This window comes from Helianthus annuus, chromosome 9 (genome assembly GCF_002127325.2).
Source record: "Helianthus annuus cultivar XRQ/B chromosome 9, HanXRQr2.0-SUNRISE, whole genome shotgun sequence".
Lineage (NCBI taxonomy): Eukaryota > Viridiplantae > Streptophyta > Magnoliopsida > Asterales > Asteraceae > Helianthus > Helianthus annuus.
This window is the reverse complement of record NC_035441.2, coordinates 30,901,941-30,921,842: the sequence shown is the minus strand read 5'-3', so window position 1 is coordinate 30,921,842 and position 19,902 is coordinate 30,901,941. Positions and strand designations below refer to the sequence as shown.

Below are 19,902 nucleotides of genomic sequence, written 5' to 3'. Positions count from 1 at the left end.
TTATTTTTTATTCTGTTAAAAAACTCAGTGGACTAAAAACACAAAGAAATGTTTTGTTTCTAAATGCAATAAAACACAAAGAAATGCCCTTTTCTACAACGCAATAAGCTAAAAACACAAAGAAATGTGTTTTTTTTTTTCTAAAACGTAATGGACTAAAAACAAAGAAATGTGTTGTTTGTATAACACAATGGACTAAAAACACAAAAAATGTGTTTTTTCATTCTTTTGTAAAACACAATGACTTAATTCAAAAACCGACATCGTAAAACGCAATTAAAAAAAATTCTTACATGGATCGAAGCCGATTTCTTTGGATTTCTTCAATTATTGACGAAATTTGAATGTTAGGAACACTTATCAACGATTGAATCGAACAAATCGAGTGATTCACTTCAAAATCATGAAAAATGAGAAATTGTATGAAATTAAACTAGGTTTCTTCAAAAAAGTTAAAGAACACGTTGATTGAATCTTTGAGTCACTGATTGATGACGAAAATCACACTCTAATGTAGTGTTTATTGAATAGAAAGTGAAGAAAAGGTTGAAGATGGTGGGTTTTTTTTGAAAATGATGGTTTTAAAGTTGCAAGGAAAGAGGAAAGGAGATGATGAGATACGATTGACTAAAATACACTTCCCCTTTATTTTTCAATTTTGCTACGTGTCACAACCCTATTACTTTCTATTCATTCTACCCAAACTATACTTCCTATTTGATTTTCTCCCTGTAAGTAAGTGATCACAATTAAACTACCTTTATCATGGCAAATTTAAGTGACATTATGGTCAAGTGAAAATGGGGTGTGTAAACTGCTAGTAGTTGTCACATCATTTCTACACAATTTCTACATATGAGGGCATGGTGTTTCACTTTCCACTCCCATGAAAATTGTAAGATGCCGTTTTCAAAAAAAAAAAAAACAACTAAATATGGTAGAAATCTGAATTTGGTTTAAATCGAATTGAACGTAAACATTTAAAAACCATATATTTATTTAAAACAGAGACGATTACAAACTAATGGTAGGTAGACGGGCAACAAGATGTGCCGCTACCCCCTTCTGACTAGCAAACCCTACCCTACTAAACACAAATTTCTACCCCTTAACATGCGCGGTGTTACTACTTACCACCTGCTGAACCCGCTTAAGGAACCGCACTGCGTCAGGGGCGAGAGCGCCAAAGATATCGAAAGAGAACAGGACGAACACGTGCTGATTCTCGATGCAAGCTTTTTCGTGCTTAGCTACTTTATCCGCCTCTGCCTTGGTTATCGCCTGGCCCGCCACAAACCCGTGGTCCCTTAGCCCAACAGGGGGGACACACCTGTCAAATCGAAGCACGCATGTTTCCCTCATTCTCATCCAAAAACAGGAATGTATGTGAGCCGTAGGGTAGATCTTTCTTCTAATAGATCAATCAAGAAGTTCACCAAGACTTCCATTTTTGCCGAGATCCTTGCCCACTTAAGGACATCATAAATCACATCTCGAACTAAATCATGTAGTTTTTATATTATTTGACACCGACATCAATAATATTTGCATTGACCTGCATGAAAAGCTGATTTAAAGTTTTAGAAAACTTCAGGGCCGGCTCAATGGGCTTTGGACCCTAGGCACAAGCCTAGGGCCACCCAAATTAGAAGGCCTCAAATTTCTTATGAGTTTTCTATATAATAGGCCCATTTTCCGGTTTATAGGAAAACCCAAACATGTAACTCTGTAACTGTAAGTCTGTAAGGCCCGATTAAAATTAAAGAAAACCCATAAAAAGGGGCCGCAGCCTCACACATACACACGCGACTTCAGATCTTGAAGAACCAAACGTCGCTGTACATCGACATTCAGGCGGCGAAGATGATTAACTTGAAGAACGAATCGTCGTTGGTAAGTAATTAGTAATTACTAACGGCTATTTTTCCTTTTCTTACATCTATATCTCCGATTACATCTGTAGTTCTGTACCTTCGATAGTTCGATTACTAGATATCTGTTTAATCGATTCAGTCTTTTGTTGTTCTTGTTCCATTGTTCAATCGATTCAGTCTTTTGTTGTTCCACTGTTCAATCGATTTAAATCTGTTCATTTGTTGTTCAATACATTCAGTGCTTGTGCTTCGATTTGGGGCAGTGGCGGCAAGCGTTGTTTGTCGATTTGGGGCAGTGGCGTGGCGACAGGCTTATTCAGTTCTTCAATTTGTGGCAGACTGTAGTGGCAAGCGTTGCCGCGTTGATTTGATTTGTGGCACTGGTTGGCACAGGTTAGATCTTCTTTCATAAGTTGCTATTTTTTTGATTCAATTAGTGATTATTTGTTGAACTAATCTTGTTATTTAGGCACTAGGCTTGTTTGTTTGTCTATTTAATTTGTTGTTTAGTAAATTAGGGCTCATTACCAATTTCAAATCGAATTAGAAGTTTTGAATCCGGTCATTCAAAAAGGCTACGAAAACGTAAACAAGAAGCTTTAATTGAATCACAAAAGGGAGCACTTCTAAAATTTTGTACACCTACAACAAGTGAACCTACAAATGAAAGTGATGCACCTACAACTAATGAACCTACAAATGAAAGTGATACACCTACAACTAATGAACCTACAAATGAAAGTGATACACCTACAAATGATGAACCTACAAACAACGATACACCTACAAATGATGAATTTACAACCGATGAAATACCTATGAATTTTGTTGATCCAAGTCAATGGAATAATATTAGTATTGATCTAAGAGATATACTCGTAGAAAAAGGTCCGATTAAAATTCATGATTACGATTTTCCACAAGATGAACACTCAAGAAGCTTTAATACATCTCACTATATGCGAACATTACCAAATGGAGAAACATTAGAAAGAAAATGGTTGATTTATTCTATAGATTTAGATAAAGCATTTTGTTTCTGTTGTAAACTGTTTAACATGAATCAATGTACAAGCAGCTTAGCTAAAGGAGGTAATAATGATTGGAAAAATATTAGTAGTAAATTAAAGGAACATGAAAAAAGTAAAGTACATATTAACAATATGAGAACATGGATGGAATTAGAGATAAGATTGGCGAAAAATAAGACAATTGATAAACAAGCTCAAGATCAAATAAATAAAGAAAAAGAACATTGGAGAAACGTGCTAAAAAGAATTATTTCCCTTGTAAAGGGTCTTGGTAAAAATAATTTAGCATTTCGTGGGACAAATGAACAATTGTATGAAGAAAACAATGGTTTATTTTTAGCCGGTATTGAGATGATTGCAGAATTTGATCCGGTAATGCAAGAACATGTTAGACGCATACAAAATAAAGAAATTCATAACCATTACCTTGGACCCAAAATGCAAAATGAACTAATAGATTTATTATCAAATGAGGTCAAAACCAAAATTATTAAAAAAGATAAAGAAGCTAAATATTTTTCAATTATTCTTGATTGCACTCCTAATACAAGCCACAAGGAACAAATGTCCATTGTCTTACGATGTTTAGATATTTCTCAAACTTCAATAGAAGTTAAAGAATACTTTCTAGAATTTTTGATAGTGAATGATACAACCGGTAAAGGTCTTTTTGATTCTATTATTGAAGAACTTAATAGAATAGGACTCAATGTAGATGACATTAGAGAACAAGGTTATGATAATGAATCAAATATGAAAGGAAAACATAAGGGGGTACAAAAACGCTTGTTACAAGTTAATCCTGGAGCCTTTTATGCTCCATGTGGTTGTCATAGTTTAAATTTAGTAATTTCTGATTTGGCTATCTCTTGTAAAAAAAGTTGAGGATTTTTTTGGAACCATACAACGCATTTATTCTATGTTTGCATCATCCACTAAAAGATGGAAAATTTTACAAGATAATATACCATATTTAACTCTTAAATCATTATCACAAACACGTTGGGATAGTCGGTTAGAAAGTGTTAAAGCAATTAGGATTCAAGCTCCAGAACTAAGAGATGCATTAATGGATTTGTATCGTGATAGTGACGATCTTAAGGTTAAAAGTGAGGCTAAATCTTTAGTTGAAAATGAGTTGGAAAAATTTGAATTTTTATTAGCGATGGTTATTTGGTATGATGTTTTATATGCTGTTAATTTAGTTAGTAAAAATTTACAATCAAAAGACATGTGTATTGACGTTGCTATAAAACAACTAGATGGACTTATCTATTATTTTAAAAAGTTTAGGGATGAAGGATTTGAAAAAGCTATGAGTACGGCTAAGGAACTTGATTTAAAGATGGGCATTGAACCTAGTTTTCGTGAAAAACGTATTATTCAAAGAAATAGAAGATTTGATGAAAATGCTGATAATGAAACTTTGAAAACTCCTATAGACTCTTTTAGAACGGATTACTTTTTATACATAGTAGATCAAGCTTGTGTTTCGCTCGAAAGTAGATTTGAGCAATTCAAAGAGTTTGATAATATTTTTGGCTTTTTGTTTAGTATAAAAAAGTTAAAATCCTATAATGAAGAAACTTTAGAAAAAAAGTGCATTGATCTTGAAAAGTTTTGGAAACATGATAATCATGTTGATGTTAATGGTTTAGATTTATTTGAAGAACTAAAAATGCTAAGAGATATAATACATGTAGAGTCTGACACACTTATTAATATATTAACTTATATTAAAAACTCTAATTCTTTTCCAAATGCATATATTGCTTATAGAATTATGTTAACCATTCCTGTAACCGTTGCTTCAGCAGAACGTAGTTTTTCCAAATTAAAACTAATAAAAAATTATTTAAGATCTACAATGTCACAAGAAAGATTAAACGGTTTAGCTATTATGTCAATTGAAAGAGATTTTTTAGAAGAACTTGATTACGATTCTTTCATCAAACAATTTGCCTCGGTTAAAGCTAGAAAAATCAATTTTATTTAAACGGATACTTAATTTATACAAAAAATACAACTTTCAACAAAAAAAAAAAATTTAACTTCGCCAACTATAAACTTTTTAGTTTATAATTGCCGGTCCCAAGCCCGGGTAAAGGAGGAGGGTTTTGTTACTAAATATATTAAAAGGGTAATTTTGCAAAAAAAAAGGCTTCCACTTCGAAGTTCGCTTAGGGTCTCCAAAAACCTAGGAACGGCCTTGGAAAACTTCAAATATAAACCTAAATATAAACCTATTTTAAACGAACTAAAAAATGTAAAAAAATTAATTAGGATAATTCACGACCATTTAAAAAAAAACAATTTGGATAATTCTAGTCCCAACTTAACAATTATGATTCTGTTAAGCTCATCTAACTATTAACTTACTAAGCTTGTTAAATAATCAAACTAGTTTTATACACAACGCCGCGTTGCGGCGTGCTCAACCGAATCATTCTTGGTGTGATAACATGTGCGTTTTACATTACAACTCATACCACTATCACGTTAAACCGAATAATTCTTGGTGTAACAACACATGCCAAATGTATTTTTAAAGAACACATGTTTTCTTACACTCTCATTCTATATGGGTACAATAAATCCCGTGGTTACCTTAATCGACAGGGTCTTGTACTGAGAAAGTCTAATTAATTCTTTGATGCACCAATCTGGTGAAATGTGGTTCTGGTGCGTCCGCGATGGAGAATGCCGGCACAATGATGGAGAACACCGAGCCAGTGAAGCGAGAGAAGTTGTAAGTAGACATTTTATATCCATCCATGCTTGCATAGTTACCAAAGAATAATAGTATTATCCATGACCAAAAGGCTAAAGCATGAACTGCAAAATGGTTAAGTGTTGGATCAATTTAAATTAAAGATAGTTTCAAACAACACCACATAATTAAAAAAAAATAAACCTAGTTACAAAATAAGATTCAAGAATTGGGCCTTAATTGTTCAATAAAGCAAAACAGATTCAAAACCAAGGACGTTTAAAGGAACCGATGAGACAAACATTACCTGGCAAAGTTGTTGGAATCGCTGATCAGTCACACATCCAAGGGCGGATAAGGAAACAATAGTGATCAAAATCGAAGGTCTGTTCAGCAAAAAAAGATTTGATGTCAAATAAGCTTTCAAAACATCGATGTCTAGCAGCGTTGTGAGTAGCCCTAATTATTGTGTGCGAACACTTAGAAAAGGAAAAGATAAGAACTTTTTTATAGTAAACCGAGAAATAATAGAATTTATTTAAATAGTAAGGAAAAAACACTTAAACGGGTTAAATGGCCAACGCGTTTTTATATGGATCAACCAGAAAAAAGGCCGTCTTTAAACGGGTCAAAATGAGCAACCTAAAAGCTAATTAATTCCGTCTTCTAGCCGGAATGGTTGTATGCTTAATCGATAAATACTGAAATTATGGCGCATCGTTACTCGCAAAATTGGGTGGTCGATGTGGTACCCTGGTACATCTCACAATCATATAAAGTGTGTGCTCGCATTCTAGTGCCAACATCACCACCCTTGCTCGCACTACCACAACCTACAAAGAGTAGAGGAATAATGATTAGAACAGATAAAGTAAACTACCGAATTGTTGTGAGAGGAAAATCATAACCACATATTCATTAAAACTATATGAATTCTCTTGAATCTTTCTATTTGAGAAGTCTAGAGGTAATAAAAATTGATAATATATAATATTAGTAACAGACCTATTTTTACAATTTATTGTCTTCAAACTATGAAACATAGATGATAACGACACGGCGAAGACGTAGGTACCAATTCTCCATCGGTCAAGGGCGAAAATTACTCCATCTGCAAATTTGTGTTTCTCGTCACTGTAAACTAATTAAAAATGACTATTAGTTGGAGATTAACAAAGCAGTCCGAAAAGTTCCAACGATAAACACCATGTCAACAAATTATAATCAACCACCTATAGCATGCTTGTTGGTGTCCAATTGATAACAAAACTCATGTTAATTTTGCTTTACATCTAATGCATCTTTGGACTGGAAATTCACAATAAAAGCGAATAACTTTTCATTTCACCTGTAAATTGTATATATAGATAATTTAACATTCTTAGTTTCCGATCAAAAGGTAAATTGATAATCCATTTTTTTCCAATTGTTTACCCAGCTAATGAAATATGCAGAACAATTGGGCTAACTTTTATGCAATAAAAAAAGCAAACGTAGAAAAAACAAATCAATCGATGCTATTTCAAAATTAACCGATTGAAATTCAAGTCGATATATGCTATTTCAATATTAGTCGATTGAGAAACTGTTTAAGCATGTGATTTTTTGTAGTCTTTCTTCACCCAATCAAGCATATTTAAAACAAAAAAAAAAATAAAACTTATGCTCATTCCTTGCAAACAAAATCAGTTGGTGCCGTTCGAGTTTCTTAGAGAAAGAGCTGAAAATTGATGTTCATACAGAAGCAGTAATCCGCACTGCACAGTTCCATTTACAGTTCGCACAAAATTGATACTCAACGATGAGTCTGTGAAGGTATGAAAATTTAATGTTCATACCAGTTTCTCAATTGATTTGTTTTAAATCCTATTTTTGAATAGTTTCTCAATTGATAATCAAAAGCATGAACCTCAACAGTTTACAAATCTTGTAACCCGTCTAGAAATATGGAATAGGTTTCAAAGAGAAACAACCATACGAGCACCATATGAACATTAATGTTCATACCTGCTACTCAACGATAGACCTGTGACGGTATAAAAAATTGATACTCCTTTCTCCTCATACGAACACTACATGAATCAAAAGCATAAACCTGATAATGTAAAAGAAATCGAATAAATCTTCAAACAAAAAAATTAGGGTTCTTGATGTATGTACCTTCAAAAATTGATACTCCTTTTTTCTCATACGAACACAACATGAATCAAAAGCATAAACCTGCCAATGTAAAAGAAATCGAATAAATCTTCAAGAAAAAGTTAGGGTTCTTGATGTATGTACTTTCAAAGAAGGATGCTCATCTGACCCAAAGACTGAAATCGATAAACATTTGTTCTGAAGTCCATATAACTCATAGCATCAATTTGTAAAAAGAATTCAATAGGGGTTTTCATTACCTGAGCATACGTCGATTGGAGCATCGGAGCGCCACCATCGACAGCGATGATGATTGATGACGATCAATGAACACCGTCATCATCAGCAGCCACCGGATCTTGATCCTTCATGCTAGCGCTCTGTATTTCCATCTCCTGTGCGGTGGTTTTTTTTAAAGATGGAGAAGGGGCGGTGGTTTTTTAGTGAGTCTTTTTATGCGTGGCAACTGTTGATGAAATGCCAAATACGTGTCTAAAGAACGTGGCCCAATAGAACGTAATACGGCGGTGGTACTTATCAAATGGATAGTTAATTGACGCCGTTAATACTATTCATTCCCTATCTCTACTATCATATTTAAATTATTAGCTTATGTGGCCAATAACTTACTAAGCTTGTTAAATAATCAAATTATTAGCTTATGTGGCCATATAATACGTAGTATTTATGTGTTAAAAGACCCGTATTTGAGGGATATTATCTCAAATATGATAAGAATAGTTAGTTATTAATGCATTATTGAGGATTGGTAGGTAATTATTTGCAAGATTAATTATTAGATTATCGATTAAAGAATTAGATTATTTGATGTATTAGTTGATTATTTGCTAGAATGCTTGATTATGTGAATGTTAGTATATGTACTGATGTTAGGTTGAAATTTGACACATATCTTGCTAGATAAATTATTAGATTATTCTAATTTTAATTTGTTTTATTTTTTTGTTATGTGACTTGACCTAAACTAGACCAAATCTTTAATACTAGCGATAGAAAACTGGCCTCCAAAAATTTTGACTCAAAAAAAACTTGTTGTTAGCACTACTGATGACAAGTTGAAGAGAGGTCTACAACAAGCAAAAAGAAAGGTGGTAGGGTACGCCTAGCAATACCTTTAACCAGTTATGACTTGTAAAGTTTTTTTTTTTCATTTTTTTACAACAATTTGGCCGTAAAACATTACATGATTCTCATATAAAGACATAGTATGTGATCTGATATGCCGAAATCGTACTTTTTATTAACCTCGCCACCTAATATCGACAATATTATTGTTTATTTTGATAGCCAATATAGTTAGCAAGTAGCTAGAAAAAAACAAAAGAAGCACTACAAAAATAGAAGAGAGTTTCGTAACAAACCCACCCAACTAATGTTCACTTTCCAATTTATATCCCCTCTGTTAACAAACAACAAATATAAATAATTAAAAATAGACTAAAAAATGCTTCTTCTTCTGCGATCATCATGAGTAAACACCGTGTAATATCTTCAAATCACCCACCAACATGTTAAAATAATACTATGGATAAGCTATTTCTTCTATCAATTGAAAGAGTCCTTCCAAGAAACTAAATGGACAGGCCCGAAAGAAGACGGGATTGTAATATCTAACCATTTAAAAAGACGGTTAACCACATCAATTTAGCAACTTTACATCCACCAAAAACAAGATCCAATGTCTCAACCTCTTTAACAAAAATAGAACAAAAGAGAGATGGGGCATCAATACCTCAATTTACCAAATAGGTATATTTGCGAAATAATTCAAAAAAAAGACGTCAACCCAATATATTAACTTTAATCGGGATGTATTGATTCCACAAATCTCTCTTGGCCCATCCTGTAAAACCAAATCATCAACGAATTTGTGAATAGCTTTTACATTAAACATCTCATTTGCATCAAAATTTCAAATCCATGAGAATGAGACATGTATATTATTGTTAGATTGAATGTAGTTGGTTAACGTTCACATACACCTTGGCATGGAAGGGCGCTAAACATCGTTATGGGGCGCCAAAGGGGCACTAAGAGCTTGGGTGTAAGTGGTATAATGGGCGTGAAGGGAATAAGCATGGGGTGTGTGGAGTTAAGTAATCGATTCAACTAGTATAGTTCTACTTAACCTATTAACATAAAAAAAAAAATAAATATAAAAACAAAAAACAAAAACAAAAACTTGAAAGTAAGATAAACCATTAAATTAATAGAAACTATATTTATTATATTTATCCGTATATGCTATGGATACTTTAATTAGCCATTCTTGAGCATGTGAAAATGTATTTAATATCACCAAATGAAAAAAGTTCAATTAATCTAAGCTATAAATACCATCTCAAATTCCTTTATTCTCACAAACCCTAACGCTTGCATCTTCCACATTTCAAACCCACCCATCTGTTCTCAGCCATGTCCTCTAAAGCCCGTCCTGCAGGTGCATCTTTGCGATAGATCGTTGCATCAAGTAAAATTTCTCATCCATTTGAAATTTTCATTTCGACTTGATAAACCAGGATTATGTACTCCGCGACTAGTCACATTTGTCATCATCATTTTCTGGGCGACTGATGACATTTGTCATCATTAGTTTCTGGACAACGAAGTTGCTTTTTTTCTTTTCTGGAGATTCTTGAAAATGTTGGATTTGGAATGGTGTACAAAATAGAAGTTCATACCGACGACATTTGCACTTTAGGTGGATTAGACTACTTTCATAATTGATTGTCTCTGATGTTAATAACATAAAAAATATACACCGAGACATCAAAGAACACAAATGTGATAAAGAGTTAGAGATGTCAAAATTGACAAAAAAACAAATATGTTGCATTGTGACCAACAAACATTAGAATGTAATGTTGTAAGAAAAAGTCTACTAGGTTTAGAACCGTAAATCACAGTTGTATTGTTATCTCTTAAGATGATCGTTGTTTATAAGTAAATGGTTCCTTTCTAGATTATGATTATGATTACCATAACGTGACTAAACTACCATTCTCTTTCAACACAATCTCATCTAAAATAACTAAGATTCTTAAATAAAAAATACATAATAAAAGCATGATTAATTAAACTACACATTAGAATAATAAATAAACAATACACCCAAAACCATTAGCGTTTGTAATATTTATACAAATTATACCGAATTAATTTTAAATTACACGCTCCTGAATGAGTCTCCCGTAGAAAGTTAGGTGCAATTTGTTTTTTAAGAGAAAAATTTATGCAGTCTGCAGACCACATCTACAAACATTTGTAGAAGAAGAGGTAGATCAAACATCTGGAGTCTACAAGAAGAAGGTCAATTGTTTTTTAACGTATGTAAACTTCTAAAATAAACTGGTGATGGTGGTGTTTAACCCTCTGCAGACCTTAGAATATCTTAAAGGTAGTTGGGCCAAGTCTGCACCAAGCAGAACTCGCGCAAACATTTTTAATGAAACGTTTTCGGAAAAACAAACTGTATGCAGATGACAATGTCTACGCGTGGTCTGCGTGACGCAGACAGAAGAGACTGCGTAGATCTTTTTTAGATAAACAAACACCACCTTAGCTAAGAACTAATCAAATTAGGAATAATGGTGGATCTCGGATTGATTAACGGAAATGATTACAGTCAAACACAAGAAGAAGATGGAAATACAGAACACAGACCTACTCCCATGATGGCTCCTTAAACGGGCTACTAAGTTGGGCTCGTTTAAACCATTGTGCTAAAAGGAAATAATACGTATTTTGGAGACCACTCACATGGGGAAATTTAGCCTTGACTTCATGCACAGATGGCCATACCGAAAGTTGGGTTTCCAACTCCCATACCTATATATATACCCATGTGACATGTATGTATATTGGAGCCGATCAAATACAAAAATCAAATAATTAAACCCTTAAATGAATACATAATTATTGGACTGTTTATCCACTTACATATTTTCTAAGTTCTATAACTTTTTATTAAAATTCCTTTTCCTATATTTTGAAATAAGAAGAAATTTTTTGTAATAAGAAAAAAGAAGAAGTTTCAGCGAATAAAAATGTTTTATTTTACTTCATTTAATATATGCAATTAAACATGATTAGTAGAAACACATTCAGCTTACATCCGTTTACCATTTGTAATATATTCTTTCTTTTTTTCAAACTAGCCAGAATCTATAAATTGGATAAAAGGTCAGTGGCATGTAAACGAGTAAGAAGAAGCTGCATGTGTTAATTAAAATAGGTTGATTAAACGGTCTAAATCATAATTGAAGGTATTCAATTTATAGGATGATTAAAATAAGGAATTTTTACCATTTTTGAATGTAAGGGATCATAATTATTATACTTTTTAAATCACAGATTTACGTGACATATGACATGAAATTTTTATACTTTTTACATGAATTGACACATATGCACCACTTGCTAACGTGAACTTGTTACCTTAATACATAGGATTATTAGATTTTATCATCCCCAACTATTGGTTAATGGCCGTTGTCACCCTCAACTATCACTTTAACGTTCGTCACCCCCAACTAAACACTTAGTGTGTTCTGTCACCACGTCGTTAACTGATCACTAACTTTTGATATTGTTACTACACTTTTTGGGGTGTCATAGGGATTTTGGGAAGGTTTTAGAGATATTAGGACACCCCAAAAGTATAGTAACATGATCAAATGTTAGTGATCTGGTGACTAATCACACTAAGTGTTAAGTTGGGGTGACAAGAGTCAAAGTGATAGTTGGAGGTAACAGCGACCAATGGCCAATAATTAAAGGTGATAAAATCCAATAACTCTAAAACATTCAAAAATCTTATTTTTGATTAAAGTTACACCTTAAATATTGATGGGGAAGAACCATTTGAGCTTAAAACATACTAAAATCCTATTTTCCATTAAAGTTACACCTTATATATTAATGAGAAAGAACATTCGAGAAGAAAATTATTGTGAGGAGAAAAAAAAGAAGAAAGAATAAATCTGGTAAAGTTATCTTAGAAAATCTCATAATAATGAAAAGGAGTTAATTGCTCGGATGGTCCCTGTGGTTTCACGTTTTTTCACGTTTAGTCCTCAACTTTTGAAAATAGCTATAATTTTTTATTTTGTTACTCGGATAGTCCACTGAGTAGATGTGAGTTAGTTTGGAAATAGCAAGTATGCTCCCTATGGGTTGTCATTTTGTTACTCGGATAGTCCCCAGAGTAAATGTCAGGGGACTATTCGAGTAACAAAATAACAAACTATAGGGAGCATACCTGCTATTTCCAAAAGGTGGGGACTAAACGTGAAAAAACATGAAACCACAGTGACCATCCGGGCAATTAACTCTAATGAGAAAGGTATAAAAATACATTTAATTGCAAAATATAACATAATGTCGAAAAAAGTATAACACAATGTCGAGAAATACAACACAATGTCCAGAAAAAAAAGACATAATGAGTTGTAAAAAAGACATAATAACGCAAATATAGAAAAAAAATACAATTTTAAATAAAAAGACACAATGATATAAACAAAAATTCTAAAATCTACAAGCTAAAAATCCAAAAACGAAAACCTAAAATCTCATATTGTAGAGTTCGCTGAGAGGGTTTCAATGATGCTTGAATAGTTGAATGACGGCAATCAAAGTCCGATTGATACCCTTCCTACGACTTCCTATTTTTAGAAGACTACGTATTTAATTCTAACTTATTGTAAAACAATAAATAGTTTATACACTTCTGATTAATAAAACAAAAACACTTTATCCTACACATTTTAATATTTATCCTACACATATCGACATTATCATACATATATCATACTCATATTGAAATTTATCCAACATTTTATTCTACACATATCGAACCTTATCCTACACTTTATGTCACACCCCGACCGCGTAACCGCGTAAAATAACAAACCGCGGCGGAATCATCGGGGAGTGTCGTAATAGAATCATTGTTTCATAACACATGGAAATTTAAGTTTTGTTTTATTGAATTAAAAGAGATTACAATGTATTAAAAACAAAGAAACATAACATAATTAACTAGTCTTGCATCTTTTATTGTCACTAAGGCCCAAGTTCGCCTAAGTGTATCTTGATTAATCATATGCATCAGCTCCTGAAAACACATGTGAAAATAGGTATGTCAGCATAAAAATGTCTGTGAGATACATAGGTTTTACTAAAATAGGATTCATGACTTATAAGTTTAAAGAAAATGTTTAACAAAAGTAGTCATGAACCTTAAAATATTTTCTTTTAAAAATCATACGAAAATTAATAAGAAAACATATGATATAAAAGAATAAAGCATAGATAAGTAAATAACCAAGTAAAAATGAGTTTGTATAAAAATATGTTGTTTGTAAAACAATGTTTTGTAAAGATATGTTAATTGTGTAAAATGTAATATGTCAAAATTGAAATGGTTTAATAACGCTACGATATGTAATATCATAAAAGCACTTATATATAGGAAGTACCGGCGTATTATCCACCATACTTTTATCATATTACACACGCCTCGTTATTTAAATCACTTACAACAAACCACCAATTTAAAAATGTTCATGTATAACCAAATGTAATGTATAGTGAATAAAAGCTTTTACTAAATAAAAGCATTTACTCAACCCTATAAATGTACAAAACAATGTATTTGATAAATCATAATTTAAATCAAAAGTTATGTTTTGTAAAATTCATGCTTTATTGATACAAACATCTACGCGGTAATGTTCTAACGTCTACATTCAAGCCTTGAGACTGTAAGATAAACCCTAGAACAAGTGAGAGGTCTACCAAAAATGAATTCGGATTCGGTCATTCCTTCCACCCAAACAAACCTAGGATTTCAGGAACGAGAGTTGTCAATTCCTATGGTACCACTACCTACTACCGAGCGGCATGATCGGTGTTAATGAATGTAACGACTCTCACTAAAATTAATACTTATTATGTTAATTTTATAAAAAGGAAACCCTAATTGAGACACCCAAGTGATTCTGCATAAACCCTAAAATTTCCAGAACAATCGGAATCAGGATCAGGGCCCCTAAAACTCAAAGGGGGTAAACCCTAGCTAACGATTATCAACAAAAAACGTTGTTTAATTCTTATTTGTCAAAATCATCAAGTCAGCAAGGCTAGTCCCGAACCTAGGCAGCCTATAAATAGACTACTTCCCTTACGGACCGTAAGGGATATGGCTTACGGTCCGTAAGCCTGCCAAATTTTGTGTATAAATAGTAGACATTGGCACTTGCTTTCTGTCTTTGAAACGATGAAGAAATTCGTTGAAATCGCTGAGTTATAATAGAATCAGTCCACAACACACACTAATTCACGAAGTGCTGCTACGATGCCGGGTATTAACTCGATCGCTGTTCAATTCTTTTCTTTCCGTCAGCTTTTATTTTTGTAAATAATAGCTCGGGATTTTACCCTCTAAATCCCTAAACTCTGCTCGTTATCAGGGTAATAACTCTAATCGCTGCTACGATTTAATCTCCGATCGACTGAAACTATCCGACGGGATGTTTAAGTGCTATCCTTTGTCATTAGTCGTGACGACAGGATGTTTAAGTACCACCCGAACTCGGGGAATACTCTGTCATTCGTTGTGAATCCGATGGATGTTTAAGTGATTACACTTTGTCATTCGTTGTGAGGGTTTTATCTCGTGATTATCGTTAAAGTTGAATTGAGTTAATACACTAATACGAGTTCTTGTGTCTAGAAATTAGAACTCATAATCAGGAAGTTGTTAAACTAGTATATCAGACTTAGCTATTAAGATAATTTAGTGGGTTAGAAAACTTAGTAAAAAGCCACGACAACTTAACAGGAAAGGAAACTTAGTAAGCTAAGTAAGTTAATTAATCAGCTAGTCACGTTATTTAAATTACTTGATTAAACCATTAGGATTAATTAATCGGTTAAGTAAGATTAACCAGTTAATCAAGATTAATTAAGCTAATCAAGATTACTTAAGCTAATTTAATTTAAGCAAGATTTATTAAGCTAAGTAAGTTATTTAGTTAAATGGTTAAGTAAACTTAATGGTTAAGTAAAACTTAATAATTAAGGAAACTTAATAGTTAAGAAAAACTAAATAAATAAAAGGAAACTTAATAATTAAGAAATCTTCCTAGCTAAGAAAGGCATACTCCTTACCTATAAATAGGAACCTAGGATTTCATTTTTCTTTGCTCATTTCTTTTCTTCTTCTCTCTATACGTTGGTGTTCTAACCAATAATCACCGATGCGATGTTCTGTCCGATCGATTCAGGAACCAACTAACGGATGCCAAAGTGCTATACTTTGAGAGTTCGTTAAACGAATGCCAAAGTACTATACTTTGTGATTTCGGTAAACGGAATCCAAAGTGTTACACTATGTGAAATTCGTTAAGGTTCGAATCTCGTGACTACCGTTAAGGTTTGATTTGGGTTTTACACAAATACGTATTCCATTCTGTTAAACTATATGTTTAACTACCAAAAAAATACTCCCAACTACACACTCACAATCAAACAAACTATTAAATCATCAGAAGATCCAGAATAATAAAGTGCATACTTAATTATCGGAAGAAGTAGAATCAAAGAAGCTTGTTAACTCAATCTTGCATGCTTATAAATTGAGTCATTCTCTTTTTATCAACTAGTTTACAATACTCCAAATTATTTTCAGAGTTATAATTACAGTGATTAAGTTTATGTAATCACCAAATTACAGCCGGTATGTGGGGTATTGTGCACATTACTACTGTTGTTATCACTTTAGGTGGAGGAACCTAATTTGTGATATTCGTCACCATTGGGGCAGCCAATGGGGGATATGACCACAGTCACCGTAAAGATTCGAGTGAAAAATACTGTGGGTAGTTGGTTTGATATCAGAAACATTGTAATCTCTCTTAATACTGTGAATTATAACAAATGGGTCGTTTTCAGTAAACTGAATGATTCACTCAGTATTTCCCGCTGACAAAACCTTTTTAAAACGCGTTTCAGGTAATTACAGTAGATTGGAGTAAGAATGGGATCCGGCACTGAAAGACTTCAAGAAGTGGCTTATTTTATTAATTAAATCAAATTAAGAAATATTGTTTTTATTAAAAGCTACCTTTGTAAAACATGGAATTATTCCATCTATTTAAATAAAATCCGGTGTTTCAACACTCTGATATTTTTCCTAACTCACGGTCTTGATGAAATTTCCGCTGCAATATTTTTCAAAATAATCACCGGTACCACTTGGCTGCTCACGGCTCCCGTTTCCGGCTAGGGTGGGTCGGGGGTCGTTACAGAAGGTGGTATCAGAGCCACTGCTTTAAGCCTATAAGTGTTGTGATAATAATACTTAAGCTTAAATAAAAAGAGTTAGGAGATTACTGTTAAATGGTAGCACAGTCGATAGCAGTTAGACTTGAACATAAGAAAAGATGCCTTAGTATAAGCTAAGCCACTTGTTTAAAGCGATTAGGTGTTATAACAATACCTAAGTTTAAACGGAAAGTTAGAAATTTACTATTATCTGATAGCACTCCGAATGATATTTAGACTCGAACTTAAGAATTTTGCCTTAATATAAGCTTCAAGATAAAATTACTTATATAAGTATAATGTAATGGATAGTGGTATGCTATAAGAATGACGGTTAGCAGGTAATAGCACTTAATTGCTATTTATTCTTGCTTATTGATATTACTTGGTTTAGAATAAAGATATGTTATGGAAATATAAATTTCCTTGATTCTGGATAAAAGCCCTAATAAAAGAGGCACTTTTTGAAAAGATACTATTTATGGGAAATAGAAAATTTTCTCCGGCAAAACTGGGTATAGAGTAGCAGACTCTCCAGCTTGTCCGGATATACTGAGATTACCTCTCCGGCGCGAACCGGATAAGACGGGGTACATAGTATGTCAAACAAGTGACAAGATTTCCCTAAATAATATCATGAGCTGATATCTGACTTATTTTGGAAATATGAATCTATTATATACATTTAACCTTATGAAAGGTATGTATATTACAGCATGTGAAATATATAAATATATAGATATGTATATCTATAAGGAATTTCAAAAGTCAATTAAGAATAAAGCACAAGTATATGTGTCAATAATAAATATAGATTTCTTTATCAGGAATCTCTCGCATATATCTTTAATTTCGATGTCAAACATTCTTTCGTTTGGTCATCTACCTCGTAACTCGTGCAACAAAATAATACTGGAAACCCATTAAGTTGGGACACCATCCAAAAATATAAGAATTACCAATGCGTTATCATAAACTATTAACGCAAGTAAGAAACATCTAAAGTTGTGCTAATGCACCAGAAAACACATGAAACCTAAAATTTCACGTCCACAAGACATCAAAGTGTATCACATACAATTTCCAAGGCAAGACCTTTGAAAAATATAAATTTGGGCACGATGATACCAATACTAATTCCGTCAGTAAAAGAACTCCTAATCAAAAAGCGGCACTTTGCTACATGATCTTACAAACGATCAAAATCTCGCTAAGGTACGTTGGAACAATATTTCACAAACATCGGTGCATATTCTAACCTGTGTCATAATTATTAGCACTACAAAAGAAGTCATATATTTTTTTTGCAAATCCCCTATTTAATTTCACTTCATTCGACATTCTCTGATAATGTCATTTAACAAATAGATATCACACGAAATTCCAGATAAGAAGTTCTTATATTTCTTTCATTGCAATTCTGACTTCTGCCTATAAAGAGTTGACTTTCGTGTTTCTACTTCCTCTAATAGTCATCATACCATGAGGATTTCTTTCATAGTAGCAAATATTGATCTATTTCATTTCTTGGTAAATCCACACTTTACACATGCACTGTTTGTTGCGCCTGTGGTTCGTTTGATTTATGAAGACCACTGGAGGGCTTCATTCCAATTTGTTATTTTTATCAAAAGTTCAAATATCGTGTCGCTATACTTGATCTTTGCATTTATAAACCACGTTTATTGCAAAACAATGACTCTTTGATATCGAGTCAATAAGTTTTCTGAAAAACTCAATTTCCTTTAGCATACATGGTTTTTGTTGTAACCATATCCAAGTTCAATTGATACATGAACTCGTTTTGTTTACACCAAGTTCAATTGTTTGAACTTGTTCGCATTACGTATTCAATTCAAAGTCCCATATGATGGATTGAAGCCATCATATTCAAAATAGTCCCAACAAGCACTTCAATTCTCTTAAACCATAACATGCTTGTTTAGTCTTCGAATTCATCAAATCATTTCTTTGATTACGATCACCTTGTGGTGACATTTTTCACAAAATTTGAAAATTGCGCTAATCTCGATTAAATTATTTATTTTTGGTAAATATTTGTAATAAAATATTAATAATAGTAGGTATTAATATTATTTTTAGGTATTAAGGTTATTATCAAGACAGGTATTTGATAGCGTAGCCTTAGTTAGGCATGGACTGATCACCTATGCTTAAACAAGGCAGCACTAACAAATATCCAACCATGATAATAACTATCTAATGTATATAAATTAAGTCATCATACTTATTTAGTAAATTTCAGTTATATATATAAAAAAAATATTTTTATTTTATATATATAGAAATATATATACTTTGTACTGTAAAAAGAATACATATTTTCATAAAACAATCAAAGGAACGAATAAAATTATCTAAATAATTGTCTAAGTATTCATGAACAAGACATATTATAAATAAATGTTCATCTTGATTAATATTTCACAACTATTAAATACTTATAGAAATATTCTTTTATAATATATATATATATATATATATATATTAAAATATCAAATGTTATTTACGCAAGCCAATATTAAGTATGCTTAATATTAAAATAAACATTTATTATTTTACTTTTATGATTTAAAATACCCTATTATAAAATCTTATAGTTAAACATACTTGATTTTAAAAATGATAATCGTGAGTTCTAGGATATTGGGTAAACCTATTTATAAAACATATATCATTATTTTGTCAAAATTACCACGGGTTTTGATATTTTAACCTATCTACATATATTTATTATTCTACTTTATGATAACATAAAAGAAAAAGGTATTTAATA

General features: G+C 32.4%; 2 protein-coding genes across 6 annotated transcripts; one reads left to right on the top strand and one right to left on the bottom strand.

Moving 5' to 3' along the window:
• The first annotated feature begins 3,974 nt into the window (after positions 1–3,974).
• LOC110875472 (zinc finger MYM-type protein 1-like) lies at positions 3,975–4,901 on the top strand. Its single transcript, XM_022123670.1, has one exon. The coding sequence runs from the start codon at positions 3,975–3,977 to the stop codon at positions 4,899–4,901; it is 927 nt and encodes a 308-aa protein (XP_021979362.1).
• Positions 4,902–5,374: 473 nt separating this feature from the next.
• LOC110874211 lies at positions 5,375–8,246 on the bottom strand. 5 transcript variants are annotated; one of them, XR_002555738.1, is made up of 7 exons: positions 8,015–8,246; positions 7,776–7,835; positions 7,623–7,687; positions 6,621–6,756; positions 6,368–6,448; positions 5,923–6,001; positions 5,375–5,740 (listed from the first exon to the last, which is right to left on the bottom strand). XR_002555738.1 is itself a non-coding variant. In XM_022123037.1 (6 exons), exons 2-6 carry the CDS (start codon positions 7,816–7,818, stop codon positions 5,729–5,731), a joined length of 309 nt encoding a protein of 102 aa, XP_021978729.1. In that variant the 5' UTR covers positions 7,819–7,835; positions 8,015–8,246; the 3' UTR covers positions 5,375–5,728. The 5 variants fall into 5 exon arrangements, 2 of the variants coding, with proteins under 2 accessions (XP_021978729.1, XP_021978730.1); XR_002555736.1 differs by having other exon boundaries at positions 5,923–6,448; XR_002555737.1 differs by having other exon boundaries at positions 5,923–6,448; positions 6,621–6,726.
• Between the last annotated feature and the right edge of the window lie 11,656 nt (positions 8,247–19,902).